Source organism: Ruditapes philippinarum, unplaced genomic scaffold, assembly GCF_026571515.1.
Source record: "Ruditapes philippinarum isolate M1 unplaced genomic scaffold, ASM2657151v2 ctg11388_1_1_1_1, whole genome shotgun sequence".
Classification (NCBI taxonomy): domain Eukaryota; kingdom Metazoa; phylum Mollusca; class Bivalvia; order Venerida; family Veneridae; genus Ruditapes; species Ruditapes philippinarum.
In genome coordinates, this window is record NW_026860986.1 from 10,907 (window position 1) to 30,314 (window position 19,408).

Genomic DNA, 19,408 nt, shown 5'->3' on the forward strand with positions numbered 1-19,408 from the left:
TCCGGAAATCAAAGCACAGCTGCGAGGTCGATGCTTTGATTCCGGGTTGGAATTACAGATTGAAACCCAGGGAATAGTTTCGTCATTCGACAACATCTGGTACGAGGACACGTACGACAAATGGGTCAAGAGGCATAGAAAATGTACCGCTGTGAATGGAGATTACGTCGAGAAGTGAGTCGATATGACGATCGGGGAAATTTGACGTTAACATATTTAGCACTGACTTAACTAGCGTGCTCCGGGTATGCTTCGGTGTATGTTTTGTTTTATTTGTAATTTACTTAATTATTGTTTAATGTATTTCATTGTATTTTTTACAGCTGGCTGTAAAAGAATTAAATATTTTTATGGTGTTTTTCTTGTTTTTCAATTTCTATTATTTATCAAACTACAGCAAAAGTCCTTAAACTTCCCGAACACCCCTCGTATATTGCAATCTTCATTATTCTAATTATCGAATTTAATTTTTCTTATGAAAATAAAAAATACGTGACCAATTAAAGTACAAAACACAAGCTTCAATCATGAGCAGACCATGATGCTTGCATAAAATGTGAGGATAATTCAATCTGTACTGAATATTTAATTAAGAAAACAAAAGATATGCCGAAATTATATAAATGTCAATACAGGAGGAATTTGGCTAAGCCGTTGAATGTTGAGAAAAAAAGCGTATTTTAAGTTTAATTGATGAAAATGATAAGTATATGTTCTTGCATTGTCGAATATACATTTTATTTGGATATTAAGGCGTTTGTCCAGAGCTCTACACCCCGAGTGTACATATGCTCAACATTTGATGTGAATCACTTTGAAAGGTATCCTATGACAAAATAATGTTCTAACAGAAATACAATCATATTAATTGCTTTAACTATAATACAAGGAAACAAATTTCATTTTTTAACCCATTACTTCATGAGCATTTTGTGAAAAATGGCTGTTTTCATTGAAAAGTCTCCCGTTACAAGTTCAAATTGCTATAATACTATAAAAACTGCTTCAACACTAATCAAACTTGGCACAAATGTTGACTGGACCATTGCCCTTGCAACAACATGCTCAGGCTTAAATTTTCTGTTACCATGGCAACGAGGGGACATCTCAAAATTGCCAAAAATCACTATTTTGCGTTGATTTTTTCCATCATATCTGATTTCAATGTGCTGCAACTTCTCAATGGACTGAGATAGAGTCAAATGCTTTTCAGCGTTGGTTACACGTTACGTTATGATCAATCTGGGGTCATTTATAGCCTCTCACAAGTCCAAAATTTTCTTGGCGATGAGGGGGACTCCGCCCCCCTTCAAACCCCCCAAACAGAAGGGGGCACATCCCCCTTCTGGCAACTCCCTGATGTATCTTTTGGTTGGGGGGCCGCGCCGAAAAAGTGGTCATTTTTTTAACCAACATTTCTCAAACAAAAACAAGTGTTAAGGGCCTAAATAATGCATTTTTCACCATTTGAGACAACAAAAAGGGGGGGGGGTTGAAAAAGGCGTTAAAAGGCGTGTATATGAAGTAATGGGTTAAATAAAAAAAATAATAAAAGAATAAATAAATAAATTAGAGATCTAAAAAAAATAAAAAATAAAATTGTAGGAAGACGACAACGTTCTTTTCTAATTCTTATTCGTTAGAGGTAAATTAAACAAAGATGGCGGCCTCCGTTAGAATGCGACCTTCTGTATTTAAAAGTTTATATTTTCACAGGTATAGCATGCAACTTATAATTTGTGTATACAGCAATTAGTACAAAAATCCTGCTTTATTTTATAAAGTAAAAATAAGCCACTGGTAATTTGATTTTGTTTGCAAAGGACTCAAACATTTGACTCAAACATTTGTTCTGTGTGCGACATGATTTTGAGTTATTTCGGTCCCAATACGTGTCGACCCTAAAATATCCAAGTCAATTCGGTCCATGACATAATATGAAAAAGGCAAAGCCTCAAAGCGAGCTCGATTTACTTTTACCGTGATAAAGTATAAAATAATCGTTCATTTTTATTTTACATTTTCCGTTCTAAAATTGTCATTCTGTATAATTTTTATAGACTGCTTCCGTTTATTCTGGTTCCCTGCCTAATAAGTGCACAGGACAGCAGTCTACGCTTCCGTTTTCAATCAGAATACCTCGGCTTTTATCCTTATCCTGTAATTCGTAAAGTTGTGATGTGTAAATTCGGTACTTCGGACAAAAGTTTTCAAAACCATCAATATCTAACACATGTTACTTCGGGCCAGCTCTTCGAGCTCGCTATCAACCAGCCGTTAGTTTATTAAAAGACCAAGCCCATTTGAAATTATTTCAGAATAACAGAAAACAAAATTATCTGAAGAAACCTGTAAAAAATAATTAAAGTAGCTGACCTCCAGAAGATAGCAGAAAAACTGCCATCTTGCTAATATTTCAAAATCCCCCCTCAAAATATTTATATAGTTGAAAGAAATCGAAATGACACTTCAAATGTTATATTTTAACATTATTGCTTTGAAAACAAACAGTTCGCTTTTCCACCAATGCAAATAACTTTACCAAATTAATTATACCACGGAATCCTTTCATCCGGGTTTTTTTTCTAGTATCACGTGATCGTACAGGACATTCTTGAGACCTGTGGTCCGGAACGAATCCGGGATTTTATCAATTTACATTTCTGTTATAAAAGTGCCATTTGGTATTTCTCCCACTGCTTTCGTTTATTCTGGTTCCCTGTCCTATCATGGTTCACATAGAAGTGCACAGGAAACCAGTCTATGCATCTGTTTTCAATCAGAATTTCTTGGCTTTTATTCTTATCTTGTAAGTCGAAAAGTTGCAATTGACTATAATAGAACATAACCCATAACCCATAATTTAAGTCGCAATTGGTCTATTATCGAAGTGCCCGGCTGTTTATCATTGCGTTACATCGCCCAACAAGAAATGATATTTAAAATATCACTTATAGGTAAAAAATTCTATATTTTTTAATTTTTTCCTTTTTTTTCCTTTTATATATACACATGTAGTCTACAGCCAGGTAAGCCAAAGCCCAGAACAGTTTCTTTTTACAATGTATATGATATACATGCAACGATGTATGTTTCACAGGCATTCTTATTTTATTAACATCAAATTTTAAGTACGTTTAATCGCAATTGGTTTATAGCTATCATTCCTTCACAGAGTTATGTACATCTATGTAAGTCACAATCATGAATGGTATATAAGATTGTGTCAGACGGTTTGAAAATTTTTACATTTCTTTTTGAGATTGTATTAAGAGACTCCCTGTCATATGTTACCTTTTTCATATGGTTCCTATGAAAGTCACTTGTGACAGTCTTTACTATATTCAGCATTTTGGGAAATTAGAAAAATAAAATAATGTTAAAAAAAACTACCTTATACAATACATACATTCAAAGGTGTTTAACATTTGAATTATCAGATAATCTGCTACTACCTTACTTTCTAGTCAAAAAAGATAAATTTTATTCAGTAGTTTAAACAGTTTGCTTTTTTGGCTGCTGTTTCTGAGTTTCTTTTTATTTTAATTGGGAAAAATAGAGGTTATAATTATGTATTTTGTATTATATCTGCCCATGGTGTTTGTGAGAAAATGCACTTTATTTAAACATTAATTTTCTTGTGTCAGAACTTCATGTATTGTGTGTAGAGAGTGTCAAAGTTCAGCTTCCACAACAACAGATGCTAAATCTGATGGTGGACCACCTGTACACATTGAAAGAGAGCATGTACCTAGAGGACAAGTTAATATTCCAAAGAAGAAAAAAAGAGATTCACTGTCAATATTAAAAGCATTAGCATCAACAGTTGGCAGGGTAATGCAGTGTTTTGTTGACTTGCTTCAATTTAAGTTATTTAAAAGGCACACCAAGCCTAAAAGGTTATAATATTTTATGTTTCAGAATCTTTTTAATTTTGATGTCCTGTGACAGTTTCCAAAATGTTACTTTTTGGCTATATAGCTGAGAAATCTTCTGCGTTTTGTCAATTAGTACAGTTATATTTGTGATTGAGTATCATGTATGGAAGGCAAAATACCACTTTGTTAACATTTTACCACATGTATGACAAATTATTTCACATTCAGCCTTATTTTGTTCAGGTGATTAGCATCCTATAATTGAGCCGCGCCATGACAAAACCAACATAGTGCGTTTGCGACCAACATAGATCCAGACCAGCCTGTGCATCCGCGTAGTCAGATCAGGATCCATGCTGTTTGCTTACCAACTCTGTTACAAGTAGAGAAACTGATAGCGAACAGCATGGATCCTGATCAGACTGCATGGATGTCGTGCTGGTCGCAAACACTATGTTGGTTTTGTCATGGCGCAGCTCATATGATCTTAAACTCTTATTACAACATAATGAAAGAAATGTTCACCCAGGGGCATGAATGGTAGAATGTTATTACAACTGCTGTATATAAACAGACTGGAACATAGCAGGCTTGTAGCATTTTTAATTCAGTCAAGAAGTGGAAACTTTTAAGGTTTAGGCTTTATTTTATTATAATACAAATTGATATGTATGATACCTTGCTGACATTGTACCAAGATTGTTTATAATTTATATAGAAATTCATTGCCTTGAGGGGTACAAAGGTTTTGGACCTATCTTACTGTAAAATCATTATTATTCGTGGGGCACGAATTTTCGTGGTTTTCGTGGGTAGGTCAATCCACGAATTTAAGATCCAACGAACTTTTATCCCAACAAATACTTCTTACACAGTCTCTGTTCTATATATTACAAACATGCGTCGGCTCTTTTCTGGCCGATATTTCGTGAAATAGATGTAAGTACAGACAGATAACAAGGTTAGTGACATATTAAATCCGTTTGCAATATTTAAGAAACTTGAAAGAAAACTCGATTATATGTCTTCAATTTACTGTCACAAATGTCGCATATAAATACTTGATCGTTGAAGTCTACTATGGCTTGATTGTGCTAACAAGAATACTTGACATAATCAAGTAAATATGGGAACCCAGACAGTGCAATAATTAGCGCTAATAAAAATTGTCAGTTTGCTCTTTGTCTTTTGTCTTTGATATTAATGTCGTAAGTACACAAAACTATAAAAAATACGATCGCTAAAACAGATTTATTGTACTTTCTTTGTCGTTTTTAAATGATCCAGTTTATAGGAATTTAAATCTGTATTTGTGCGAATGCAATTCCGTAAATATCAAAGACGCCACCGACTTTTACAAGATCCACATATACTCGTGTTATTTACCGAGAATAATTTATATGCATGTAAATTTACACAGTCGCTGTGACGTTGCGTGTAGTTACTGTCAAATATGTTAAGACCAATTCATGGTGTAAACTTTTAAACTCGCTGGTTAATGGTTAAAACGTGCCAGGTGTCGTATAAATTATGCGATGTTTACATCGGCGAATTACAGGGGCAGTGTGTCCAGTGGAGGTGCATATCATGTCACATAAATGTGTTAATTGCAGTCAATTATCGGCAGTAACTGTGCTATATTAGAGTCATGCCCAGAGGCAAGGATTAAATTTATTGACAACCGCTGTGTGACAGGTAAAGAAATGTACATGTTGTAAGTAAAAATGTTCCGCGATTAAGTTTAAGATTACTTTGCACTAGGTTACTGAATTTTTTTAACAAGAAAACGAAAATCCACGAATTTAAGAACCCACGAAAATGCCGGTTTTGATAAAACCACGAAATTTCATGCCCACGAATATAAGTGAATTCGCAGTATCTGAAAATATTAAGCTGATGAAACATATGTTATTTGGTATTTGTATTATAGGAAACTGAAAGACAAATTATGCAACAATGATATAGATCTGAACGATACAAGAAATTAACATGAGTTATTTGTATTTTCCAGGACCCAACTGCCCCAAAATTTGTATTTTTAGATGATCCTGCACTTGTTCCACGGAAATCAGAGAGGGAGGTATGTCTGATTCACATTTGAAATATTATCAAAGTGAAGTAAATTTTGACCAACACCTTGTCAAAAATCATTGAACTAGATATAAAACATCTTGGGATCATACTTCATACATGTATATGGCTAGAATAAAAAAACAAAAACAAAAAAACTTAAGCCTACTGATATAGGATCATGCTTGACAGTGGCAGTTTTAGGTTTTTTAGCTTAGATTGACTAGACAGATCAATAAAAAGGAAAGAACTCGACAATAATAATAATATCATCTTCAAATAAACCAAGGTGTTTGTCTTGAATCAAGTTGGTCGACATAAATCTTTGGCCATATTTAGTGTTTACAGAAACAAAGAGAGCAATATTAGGAAAGAAGAAATTTTCTTAGAAAATGGTTGTATATTTTTGTTTAAGTGTAAATTAATACTATTTTTGTTGTTGAAGAAATTGTCCTCTCACATAGTTAAATCTAGACTAAAGCTTCCCTGGCTTTTGTCAATTTCAAGAAATAACAAAATTGGTTGACCTCTTGAAATTAACCTCTAAACAATTATCAGTCTGGACATTTTGCTCATGGGCATCTTGTTTTACCATGTTATTAATTGATAATTTTTCAGAAAGTACTTATAAGTAAGGCATCAGGAAAGAGAACAGCCCGCTTCATGGTTAATGAGTATAGGAATACATTTAATCATGGTGCTGCAGCGCCTCCTGTGAAGGTTTGTAACTCTTCATATAAAATCATAACTTTGTTCTATGTACTAGAATGATGTTACTTTTGTGCTATGTAAAAAAAACAATGGTGAAACTATTTTGTAGTATACATAGTATGATGATATCATTGTGATGTGTACAAAAAATGATGATAATATTGTGTTATTTAGAAAAGTAATAGTAAAATTGTGTTTTGTACAAAAATATTGGTACAGTTGTGTTATGCACAAAAATGATGATGCTTTTGTGTTATTTTCTTAAATTATGGTTTTACTGTGATATAAGTATAAAAAAATAACGATACAAATATGAACCGCACCATGACAAAACCAACATAGTGCCTTTGAGACCAGCATGGATCCAGACCAGCCTGCGCATGCTTGCAGTCTGATCAGGATCCATGCTGTTCGCTATCAGTTTCTCTACTACGGATGCGCAGACTGGTCTGGATCCATGCTGGTGGCAAACGCATTACATTGGTTTTGTCATGGCGCGGCTCATATAATGTTAACACAAATGAAGATACTATTGTGATATCTTTGATGGCCTCCGTATGTAGACATATTTTAATTTTAGGCATACCAGCCTGATGTAACAGAGTATATTTATACAGATGTATGTACTGATGCCCTTAGAGAGAGAATTGCAAGAAGAGAGGTGGACGATGCTATAGAAGTATATAATAGATTGTTAGAAGAAGGTATTTTCTTTCCTATTTAAGCTTATTTATGAATTTTTTTCTTCTTCATTCATAACATATGCGCTTTTCCTTATTCATTTGTGTTTTGATAGTGTTGATTTGCCAAACAGAACCATAAAAAAATTGACAGATTGAAACCGAAGCTATTTAAACCCCTGTGAAATATAAGCACTAAGTTTGTTTATTCAAGATCCTACTTTTCAAACCTTTCGGAAGAATATTTGTAAAATAACTACTGGAAGCTTAGATATTTGTCATGTACATGTAGCATTTCTGAATAAACCATAACAAAAATTGTATCACTCATTACCTAAGAGTTAAAGTGTAAAAAAAAACACTATATATATATATATCTGCTGTAAAAATTATTGTTTAAATTAAAAAAAATAAAAAGTAAACTTCCAAAATGCTTGCATGAAATAAATGTGGTAGTAAATTGTCTAAAATGTGGCACATGCAGGAAATCATTGCTAAAGGGATAAAACTGTACATGTTGATGTAATATATATTATAGTTTGATTGACAAGCATTAGGTAATCAAACACTTATTTCATGGATGTTTGTGGAACACCCTTTACTGTTGTCCCAGCTGTGTACTGCCTACCAGTTGATAACAGGAGAATCTTAAACTGGGGAACAAAAACAAAATTGACTGTTTCATTAAAATAACGATGCAAGTGATGAGTGTGTAAGTACAGTGATTTGTTTTTGATGTTTCAGGTCAAGATGTGAGTACAGAAATAAAATTATCATTTTTGGAGCTGCTGTGTGTGTTTGGGGGTAAAAACCCACCGCCGCCTTTGATGCCAGAAGAAAGAATGGTTGAGAGGATACAAATACAAAATGAAGCACTATCATTTAAAATACCGTAAGATAAAGTAACATTTTGTATTGAATATTGATATATAGCGTTCATTTATGAAAAAATGCATTTTTTCCCATTTTTTTAGCAAATTTTGCACTTTATCGAATACATGTAGTTGGTATTTTTCTCTAGTTTGTAATGGTGTCTTAACAGATTAATGCTTAGCTGTGAATGAATTATACACTGTCTTCAACCATGACTGTCCTAATTATATTGTTAATTGTACTTTCCTGTCACATGCTGAACAAGCATTGTAGTTGGGGATGGGTTTGGGGGGAGGTGGGGGAAATGGCCCATTATCAATATACATGTAATTTTTTATGGTAAGCAAAAAAAACTAATTTTTAACCAGGTTTTCAAATGAAAAAATCAGGTTATTAGACTTGGGGTATGTCAGTGGTAGGGTGGTGAGGCAGGTGGGCATGAATAATTTCTTCTGTGCACAAATCCTACATTTCTCAGGAAACTTTGAAAAAAAATGTTTGAAGCTTAGGAGGAGCTTGAGTCTGTTTATACCAAATACCTTGGAATTATTGGTAACACAGAAATATGACATCAATTTGAAACTTTATAAAGGTGGATTGGTAACATTTAGAGGTGCAGTGCCTGTAACTTTAACTGTAAAAAAACCTTTTTGATAGATATTAGGCTAACAATAGAAAAGGATTGCTTTATTTGAAGAATTGAAATTGTATGTTTTAGAATGGAATTTGCTGAGGAGGTTTTCCACAGTTTGCCAGAGAAGACAGTTGATGCTTATAATTGGATAGCCAGGGGAATGGCAAAGGTAGGAAAATTGTTTGGTTGTTATGTCTTGAAATAGAAAAACAATCATTTATAATATGTCATATGTTGCGGTTCAGAATGGAATATCTGCCCATGTGCGGGTTTCCCTAGGGACGGATATTCCGATTCCAACCGCAAACATGTCAGATATTTTTTCTTGCATATTTTGCCATATTATTTTATATTTGAAATGGTTTACCTCAATAATATCTTTATTCATTGAAATCAAAGTCATTTCACCCATAACTATTTTCTTACAATAGCTTATGAATTTACATATTTAATAAGAATGGCAAAATGACGTGATCCTAAGCTTATAATCCCCTCTAAAATAACGTCATTTTAACGCAGTTCATCCACAAAATGCGCTAAGATGATTTATGACACGCGACTCATCTTGCAACCCGTGCATGATGAAATTTCTAGTATGGGTAAAACTCACAAAACGCCAGTCTGCTATGCAAGAGTATAAAGATAGCACTTTAAAAGAATAAAACTTAAACTTTTTCTAAACTGAAGGCTTTTAAAGAGAAGAAAAGGGTAAAAAAAAATATCTAAAATTGAAAAAAAACATATTTTTCCCTGTAGGGTTTTAACACATGCCTCATTTAAACTCAATGAAACTAAATACATTTCAAACAGTTGCTTTGGTATTAGATATCTAAAACCATAATAAATAGTCCTATAATATAAGTATTGATACATGTTTGGATTATACTGTTTATTTTATCAACTTGTTTAATTTATCCAGGCCAAACTAGCTAAAGGGTTGTATTTCTACCAAGAAATGAAGAAATCTGAAATCCCAGGTAGGTTTTTACTTCAATAAAAAAAAGCCCTCTCAAAAAAAAAATTACTGAACATATATTGATAGATCCCTCCCCTGACCTTTCATTTGAATAACAATATACTTAACCTCAAACATTGACATGTGCTCAAGCTCAAATATGTTGTGGTGAAATTTTGATTGTAACCACTAATCTGATAATTAGAATTAGACAGGTCAGGGATTTATGCATTGCGGTCAAGTATTGTATACATTAAACTGAACATTTAGGGAAAATAAATATATTATATAATTAGATGGAAGTTTACAAGCAGGCAAAAAAACCCCAAAACAATGAAAAGCAACAACAAATTTCATTTTCCACCTTAATTCTTTTTGATTTGACAATTATATGAAACAATTTATCTAAAAAAAACATATATAACCTCTAGAAAAGCTGAAGGCCGCTTAAAATGTTAAAATTTGTTTTTCCTTTTTGTTTTTCAGTATATCTAGGTACATATAATGAGTTGATTAGCTACTTGTCTCAGCAGAATGTTGATAGAATGAAAGAAGTTGAGGTAAGAAAATCAGAATTTTAATTTGAAAATGTTAAAATATTTCGTCAAAATGTAGCCAGTTTTTCAATTACAAAATGACCAAGAAGTCTTGATACCTGTACAGTCAACTCTCATTGTTATCTTGAAGTCGACGGGACATTTGAGAAAAAAAGTTGAGATTATAGAAAATCAAAATAAACAAGTAATACAAAAGAGCATTAAAACACGAAGCTATCCGATGGTTGAGTGTTTTGATGATTTTTCTCTTTTACATCATAGGCAAAAATAAAAATTTGTTGCCTGTTGTCACAATATGAAACCCCAGAAAAAAAAGTAACAAATGAACAATATTCCTATCAATATCCTTCTCTCTGCCGTCACAATAAGTAAACGCCAGACATATTAAGCCAATCAATGGGCATGCTCTGGAGTGAGGGTAACAAATACCTGCACTCCAATTAATGCACTGTGCATGTAGACAATTGAACTCTTGACACATTTTCAAGAGATAGGTCCCAAAACTATGATACAAGTATATTTTATATAGATGAAGACAGAAAAAAATTGGAACTTCTAAAATTTGATTGAAATAACAAAAAAAATCAAGATAAGCAATGTCAAGATAACGATAGTTGACTGTATTTCAGTGGGCTGTCTCTATACTTAATATTTTGTCATTGTGACTGGCATAATATTATCTGTTATAATTAAGTAAAGTATTTTGTTCACAATTTAGAAAAGAAATTTTGTTTCGATATATTAACTTTATATATTAAGTAAATCATGAATGAAATATTGTGAAATATTGATGAAATAAAATTCATGTTTTTATTTTTAGTATTTTCACTCTAAAATTTTTCTTTCCACTGCAATGAAACATATTTTTGGTATTTTCACTGGTGTGTTGCCAGACTACTTTCTTCTAAATTCATATTGATATAAATAATACTGGGGAAGTCGTCAGAAAAGAGAAAAAGCATATAATAAAGTATATAATAAACAGAAAATTCAAGTTTTTTCTATAAATAAGGTATTTATTTCATCTCGTGATATGAAAATTATCATATTTCACATGTGGCTACTGCCACTCGTAAAATATCTATTTTCATACCACTCAGTGAAAATAAATTCCATATTTATAGAAAAGGTTGAATATCCTCTATCTATGAAGGTTACTTTCTTTTTAAACTAAGCTGACTTTTTTTTATTTTAGAACTACTTAACTTCAATGAAGAAGGATGGTATTGCTCCAAACCTAGAGACATTTCACAGTGTACTGAGAGCTTTAGAATATGGAGATAGAAATTATGCTACATTTGTTCCTTTAGTTCTTGCAGAAATGAAAGTTTTAAAAATAGGTAAATTTTGTATAATCTTAAAAGTAAATATGTATTAAGAATTTTCTAGGTCTCATGTAGTAGTGATTTGTGACATGAAACATGTTGGTTTGATATGGTTATTATTGATTTATGTCAAATTCTTTGAACCATGGTAAGTACTAGTTTGATTATGACAGAATTAAGACCATGGTTTGTATTGGTGTTATTATGACAGAATTTAGACCATGGTTTGTATTGTTGTTATTATGACAGAATTTAGACCATGGTTTGTATTGTTGTTATTATGACAGAATTTAGACCATGGTTTGTATTGTTGTTATTATGACAGAATTTAGACCATGGTTTGTATTGTTGTTATTATGACATAATTTAGACCATGGTTTGTATTGATTTGATTATGACAGACTTTAGACCATGGTTTGTATTGGGTTGATTATGAAGTTTAGACCAAGGCTAGTACATTGTATTTGTTTATGACAGAATTTAGACCAAGGTTGTACTTGTTTTAGTATGACAGCTTTTAGACCAAGGTTAGTGTTTGATTTGATTATGACAGATTATGACCAAGGTTAGTATTTCTTTTGATTATGACAGAGTTTGATTACAGTTTAGACTCATCACTCATCCATGCTTAGTATTGATTTATGGCAAAATTTAAATTATACATGTAGTTAATATTTTAGGTAAGTATTGGTTTGAATGAATTTAGACCAAAGTTAGTATTGGTTTGACTATAATTGATTAGTTTGATTCTTGTATTTTTTAACAGCACTCAATTAAGATATGTTGAAGTGATCAGTTCTATGTCATATGTAGATATATGATAGTTATTGAAAGGAAATTTGATTTGATTTAAATTGATCTACCATAGGCTTTATGATAAATTCATTTGTATTTCAGAGCCCACTTTGCAAACATTTGCATTGGTTTTATCTGCACTACGACCACCTAAGTCTGACAAACCTATACCTTACAAACAAGGTAAGAAAATTTATGTGACTTTTATTTTAATGTTGTGAAGTTCCTTTCCATGTTATAGTTTACAGAATATGTTCTTTACTATGAAAACAAATGTGAAATGATGAAGTATATAAAATTGACTTATAAAATTTTTCTACATTATGGAATTAGTTGGAGTAGATTAATGTTGAATAATTTTGTATTTTTTATTATTATCAAATTCTTGAAAAACACATGATGCCTCAGAAATTAATTAATGTTTTTGTTTTATTTTTAAGAAAGGTCAAATATGTATTTAATAATGCTTTAATAATGGATTAAGAGCATGTTAAATGTTAAATAAGTGAAGAGTGTAATGTACCAAATCACTATAACTACGCAGTATACCAACTACCATAGAGCAAAAGAAGCGAAAAATAATTTATATATGGCCAATGAATATTGGGCCTTTAAATAGGTCTTTATTCAGTTGAGCGTTATAAGGTCCATTATAGCTCTCTTGTTTATAGAACTAGCTTGGTTGTTTAGATAATACTGTTTGTTCTGCAGGTCTTCATATTGTCAGTGACATACAAGAAATCATAACGTATATGAGAGCACGAGGGCTTGATAAATACCGGGTTGATCATCCGAAAGGTAATATGTCTTAACATTTATAATAACATGTGGTAATAAAAATTAAACAGTGAAATGAATAATCTTTAAAGTAATCAACCAATGCAAGTTCAAAATAAAGAGTAATTTATATCAACCAATGCAAGTTCAAATCAATCTTTAAAGTATATTATAAAAAAGACTAATGAAGGCTATGGAATATCAGAAACGTATGTCTTTGATAAAATTACTGAAAGCTGACCCACTTTGTTTCGTGTGTTTCACATTCCTTATTCTTTTTATTAAGAGACTGATTTGTTGGACGTGGTAGAAAAATTTAGAATATCTTATAATTTGAACTTATGCTGTAGTTTTGTCTTCTTTACTGATCAGTTTATTGTGTTTTCTACTTATTTGATTATATGACAAATGATCGTGAACACTGAATCTAATGGTCATTTGTTTCATTGCTGATTTAGATATCTTATGTCAGATAAGTAGTTGCTCTCTTGTAGTGAAGTAGTTAAGTTATTTGTTTATTATTACTGGTTAGTTATCCAGGATCACATGTTTCAGTGAATCAACAGCTGAGATACTACCCAAAATGTGTGTTAAAAGCTTAACATAAACCAGAAAAATATCATATTGTTATATTGTTTTACATATCAGTTTGCAGCTCCATGCCTCCAAATGAGCCAAAACATTTTAAGAAAATCAACCTTGAGAAAAATGTACTAAGATTTAAGAAAATTAAAAAATGTTCACAAGTCAAGAAAATAATTTTCATTCTATATGGAATTTCTGTATTCTCATATGCAATTAATGAACCGATTTTGCAGTGTTTATCACCATATTTCTGTTGTGTGACTAACACACTAAGGGCTATTTTTGCATATTTTTACGCTATTTTTTGGTTATTTATGTATATTTTTTTGTCCATTTGCAATGTGTATTTTACTTTCTTTGTTCAACTGACAATATTTTACTTTAAAAAACATTTCAAAACATTCCATGAAAATGAGAATGAATCTAAGGTGTGCCTTTCAACTTATTTGATATCTATGCTGTATAAGTAAACAACAGCTGTATTTCTTCATATAATCCTCGAGTATATTTGCCATTTCAGAACACTTTTTATTTGAAGCACTGAAGGAAGTAAAGTACACGGTTTTATCAGTTTTTGTGCTTAACATTTTACTTCTTTACTACATAGTCATAAAGATCTGCCTAAATAACTGCATGTAGAACCAGTCAAAGTTTTTTTCTCAGTCACTTAAATTATAGTTCATGGTTACTTATAAAAATGCTTCCTAAATTTCAATCAGTCAAAGGTTTATTATTCTTACACATTACTTATGTTTTTACTAGTGATGACATTGTGCAAAAGGAGCCACCATGCCCAAGTGGTTAAAGTCAATGACGTTAAATCAACTGCTCCTAATGGTATTGTGTTTTGAAACCTAACGGGGACTTTTGATTTCCTGTCTGTAAGGTAGCTATCTAGCTAGCTTATGGAAAATTGGTTTTACACATGTGCCGACTTGTGCCTGAAATGGTGCACAGAGGTGCACCTAATGTCTTCCTTCTACAGTAAAAGCTGGAAAGTCACCATAAATACAATTTTTACAGTTTTCAATGGGAAAAACTTAAAATAACAACAAACTAAATGTTAAGGTATTAAATACGCAAAATATTGTTTTTTAATACATATCAAATCTTTATGTTCTGAAATTAACTTTCAGTGTAAAAAGTTTAACGATATAGGTGTTGCGGAGATGTTGTATAATGTACGGGAAGAGATGGGCTACAACTACATCTCTACATCATTCTTTGAGGACGAGAACTTCTTGTAAGTAGTGCGGGTACCTGTCATACCTTTACCATACTAGATTTATATGTTAAATTATTTATCTCTATCTGTCAATGTGGTTTCAACTCATTTCATTTTGACATTCTTTCATTTTAAAGCATTTTTTTTTGCACAGAAATATGTGGTGTGTTGTTAAAAAAGTATATACTTCATATATGGTTCATAACTTCTTTGTGCATAATGGGATTTCTAAATGAATTTGTAAACAAAACCACCATTCACTTTGGAACTTCAAACTTTGTACATGTATATTAATATTTGTTGATGATTTTTTTACACTCTTTTCCAGGTCCTCAATGACATTCATTAGCTTTTTAGATTAAGTTTTTGTTTATCGTCATATGGCAATATTTATGCCACTGAAATATGAGATGTGTAAAAAATTTAATATGTGGATTTATCCTGTATGAGTTGCAGCTGCCTGTCACAAGCCAATTTTTGAGTCAAAAGGTGAAGGTCCAGTGCTGAGAAAAATGGAGGAAGTGCCGTGCTCCTTTGGGTCGGCCGCTTTCTGTTTACATACATTTTGAATATGCTTTATAAAACCACAGAGTGCTCCTTCTTGATAGTTGATCATTTTAATAGATCATTTATCTATCACATAAACTTCATTTTTAGCTCGACTATTCGAAGAATATGAGAGCTATTGTAGTCGCTGCGTCGGCGTCGGCGTCAAGCGTCCGCGTCGGCGTCTGCGTTGGGTTAAAAGTTTTTTGTAAAGTCAAATATCTTAATTATTACTTGAGATATGCAATTGAAACTTACAATACTTATTTATAGTAACAAGGTACATCAGATTGACAAGTTGGATAACTCTGCCTACAATATTGACAGAATTATTTCCCTTTTTAACTTAGAAATTTTGGTTAAAGTTTTTTGTAAAGTCAAATATCTCAATTATTGCTTTGAGATATATTCAATTGAAACTTACAATACTTATTTGTAATAACAAGGTACACCAGATTGACAAGTTGGATAACTCTGCCTACAATATTGACAGAATTATGCCCCTTCTTAACTTAGAAATTTTTGGTTAAAGTTTTTTGTAAAAGTCAAATATCTCAATTATTGCTTGAGATATTCAATTAAAAACTTACAGTCCTTATTTATAGTAACAAGGTACATCAGATTGAAAGGTTGGATAACTCTGCCTACAATATTAACAAAATTATTGCCCCTTTGGAACTTAGAATTTTTGTTAAAAGTTTTTTTTTGTAAAGTCAAATGTCTCAATTATTGCTTGAGATATTCAATTGAAATTTAAAATACTTTTTTTATAGTAACAATGTACATCAGTTTGCAAAATTGCATAACTCTGCCTGCAATATTTGCAGAATTATTTGCCCCTTTTTGAAACTTAGAAATTTTGGTTAAAAGGTTAAAGGTTTCAAAGATATTTACTTGAAACTTTACACATGCACTTAGCGTCATAATTGGAAGGTCATAAATTGTATGTCACTGACCAAGTTCCATAACTCTATCTTGCATTAAGGCTGATTCATATCCCCTTTTATACTTAGTCTCTTGGTTAATGTTTACATGCAAGTTTTAAATATCTCAATAACTAATAAAGATATTATTTAAAACTTCACATATGATTTAGGGTCATAATTGTAGGTCACTGACAAAGATCCATAATTTCTATCTTGCATTTAGGCGGATTTTCTCACCTTTTTTCAACTTAGAAATTCATGGTAAAGTTTTGCTTGTAAGCTGTTATATCATCAACTACTGAAGGGTTTGTGCTTTTTTGGAAAATTTTATGCATTCATGATAATAAAGCAGTGATTTACTTGATAAAACATCTTAATAACAAGCCTTTTGTACCTTTTCTGTCAAATTTATGTATTCATAGGTAATTAATATTATTATACTCAATAAAAACACCCTTGTGACATTTCCTTCCGAATAGTCGAGCCAATACTGTATAACTAGACTCTCTCTAAGGTCTATAACATGAATTTATAAAAAAAAATTAGCCCTTTTGTGAACTTAAAAAATTTAACATTATCAAGGCTCTTTTACTATCAAGCACTTAGAATAGTCGAGCATGCTGTCCTACCGACAGCTCTTGTTTAAGATAATCATAAGGCATTCTATGCCTGAGAAACATACTAAGTTTTCTTTCTTCAGAAATGGATATACATAAGTTTTATAATGTTTTGATAATGGTTTAGAGTATGTTCGAGACTTATCACCTGAAGAAAGTGGCACTGAATGTGAAATTATTTGTCATACAAATAGCAAAATGTAAACCAAGTACTATTTTGATTTCCATACCAAATACATAACTATAACTTTACTAATAATTAACAAAAGCAACTGAAGTTAAAGGTATTTAGGTACTTGGCCAATGAGTGAAATTCTGGAAACTATGACAGTATACCTAAAAGATAAGTTTTTTCAAAAAATAAAATTTAAAAGCATTTCTGGAGCATAATGGGCCTTTAAACTTTTTTTGATATTTTTAAAAAACATTCCAAAAATGTTATTAAATAATCTAAAATAAAACTTATGTCACTTTATGTAATGATGTATTGTTTCATTTTTATTTAATACAGTGGTACCCTGCTTAGAATGTATGCTTTGACAGAGAACTCTGATAAATTGATGGAATTCTACAATAAAGAAAATACTTATGTAAGTAAAAAATAGAAAAAAAGAGCTTGACTCTTTATGAGTTAAAATAAGATAAAATTGTAGACATCTTTAATTAATTTAAAATCAAGTAAAATTGGTAACATTAGAATTTATCTTCGATAAAAGGTTAGTCAAATGTGAAGTTAAATAGCAAAAATATTTTTTTTGGAACAGTTTTAAAGTGAATTGGCCCATAATGCAATATGTGTAATTCAAAGAATAATTTATAATTTGATCGTATTTAGCATCAGACATAATGACAAACCATAAAAGAATGATATATGGATGTTGTTTGTAAGTGTGTTATACATAATACAATATTAATACATACATTTGCATAGCAGATACTTTTAAACAAAATATTATTATCCGTTCATACTAACTATACTAATTTTATCAACATTTACTTCTTAAAACAATTATTCATAAGAATTTTGAAATGATACATTTCTTTCTTTTTTATCAATATTTGAAATACTTATGAAAAATATGCCTTTTGTAGACTAATCTACTTTAAGGTCTATTATTTGAAGAATAGGGACGGCTATTATGTATTCACCCTGGCATTGGCGTCACACTTAGCTTAAGTTTTTGTTGTTTATTATTTTAGTAAACTATTTCTTCCTTTGTTCCTTGAGCATAGTTTAGAAAAATCGTACAGGTTAATTCCTTAAATAAAATATTGGTTGTTTTCCCTCCCGCTACCTACCCGCAAAAATCACAGCTACCCAGAAAAATTATTGCCTAGCAAAAATAATATGTTATTTTACTAACTGTGGCAATGAGAATCACATATTTTATATCTGTGTCATGTTTCTTTAATTGTATATTACAAACTAAGATATATGTTTAATAAAACTGAAAATATCGTTCTTACCTTTTAAACAGATACTAAATATTCACACCTTCTTTCTCTTAAACTCCATATAATTTTAATATTCACAACTTCTTTCTCTTAAACTCCATATAATCTGATAGAAAAAAATTTTTTTGGATATAAAAAAAAAAATCTACCGACTTACCTACCCTACCCAAATTGTCATGGATCATTGGGTAGATGTGTGGGGGGGGGGGGGGGGGGGACAAAGATTATTTTAAGGCTTGCCTTACACATTGAGTGTGCCTTCTGATAAACTTTGTCTATTTCATAACTCCAAGATACCTGAAAAATGTACATATGAAAGTAAGTGAGGGGCACTCTAATATTGTAACTACGTTTTGTATTATTCCTGATTTAGCACAAAGTCATTGATGTATTTCATATAAATGAACACTTGAAAATTAAAAATTGTAAGGTGCCATGTACTTAACAAAAACCTTTGACAATGGAATTTCCATATATAACATAGCCCTTGTTTTTTTGTTGTTTTTTTTTTATCAAAAAAAATCTTTTTTATTTCAGAATAGTTCTTTAACTTTTCCTGTTATACTGGCAGTTTTAGATAACATTGAAACACACAGTGCATACCAGTATTTGCCACAGCTTTGGGAAGGTTTGTTATTACCTTTACTAATAGTATCAAATATCTCATGTGACTTGACAGAGTAATGGTCTTGTGCCAATATTGGGTTGAATTTGGCCATATTCCTCACCCAAAGAATATATTTTTTCCCTTTTTTCTGAAAAACATTCCCCTCAAATTTTTTTTTCTAAATTCATTTTT

At 31.4% G+C, this 19,408-nt stretch overlaps 1 protein-coding gene across 1 annotated transcript; it reads left to right on the plus strand.

Annotated features, from left to right (window-relative positions):
* Positions 1–1,585: 1,585 nt before the first annotated feature.
* Positions 1,586–19,237, plus strand: LOC132714139 (small ribosomal subunit protein mS39-like; the record flags this gene model as incomplete). The annotated part of the gene is given in 16 exon segments (XM_060696918.1): positions 1,586–1,716; positions 3,648–3,834; positions 5,890–5,958; positions 6,567–6,668; positions 7,240–7,363; positions 8,084–8,231; positions 8,931–9,015; positions 9,766–9,823; positions 10,288–10,361; positions 11,554–11,698; positions 12,581–12,661; positions 13,190–13,276; positions 14,361–14,389; positions 14,977–15,083; positions 17,666–17,744; positions 19,147–19,237. Coding segments are annotated over 16 exon segments (1,522 nt in total), but the record flags the coding sequence as incomplete, so codon positions are not given.
* Between the last annotated feature and the right edge of the window lie 171 nt (positions 19,238–19,408).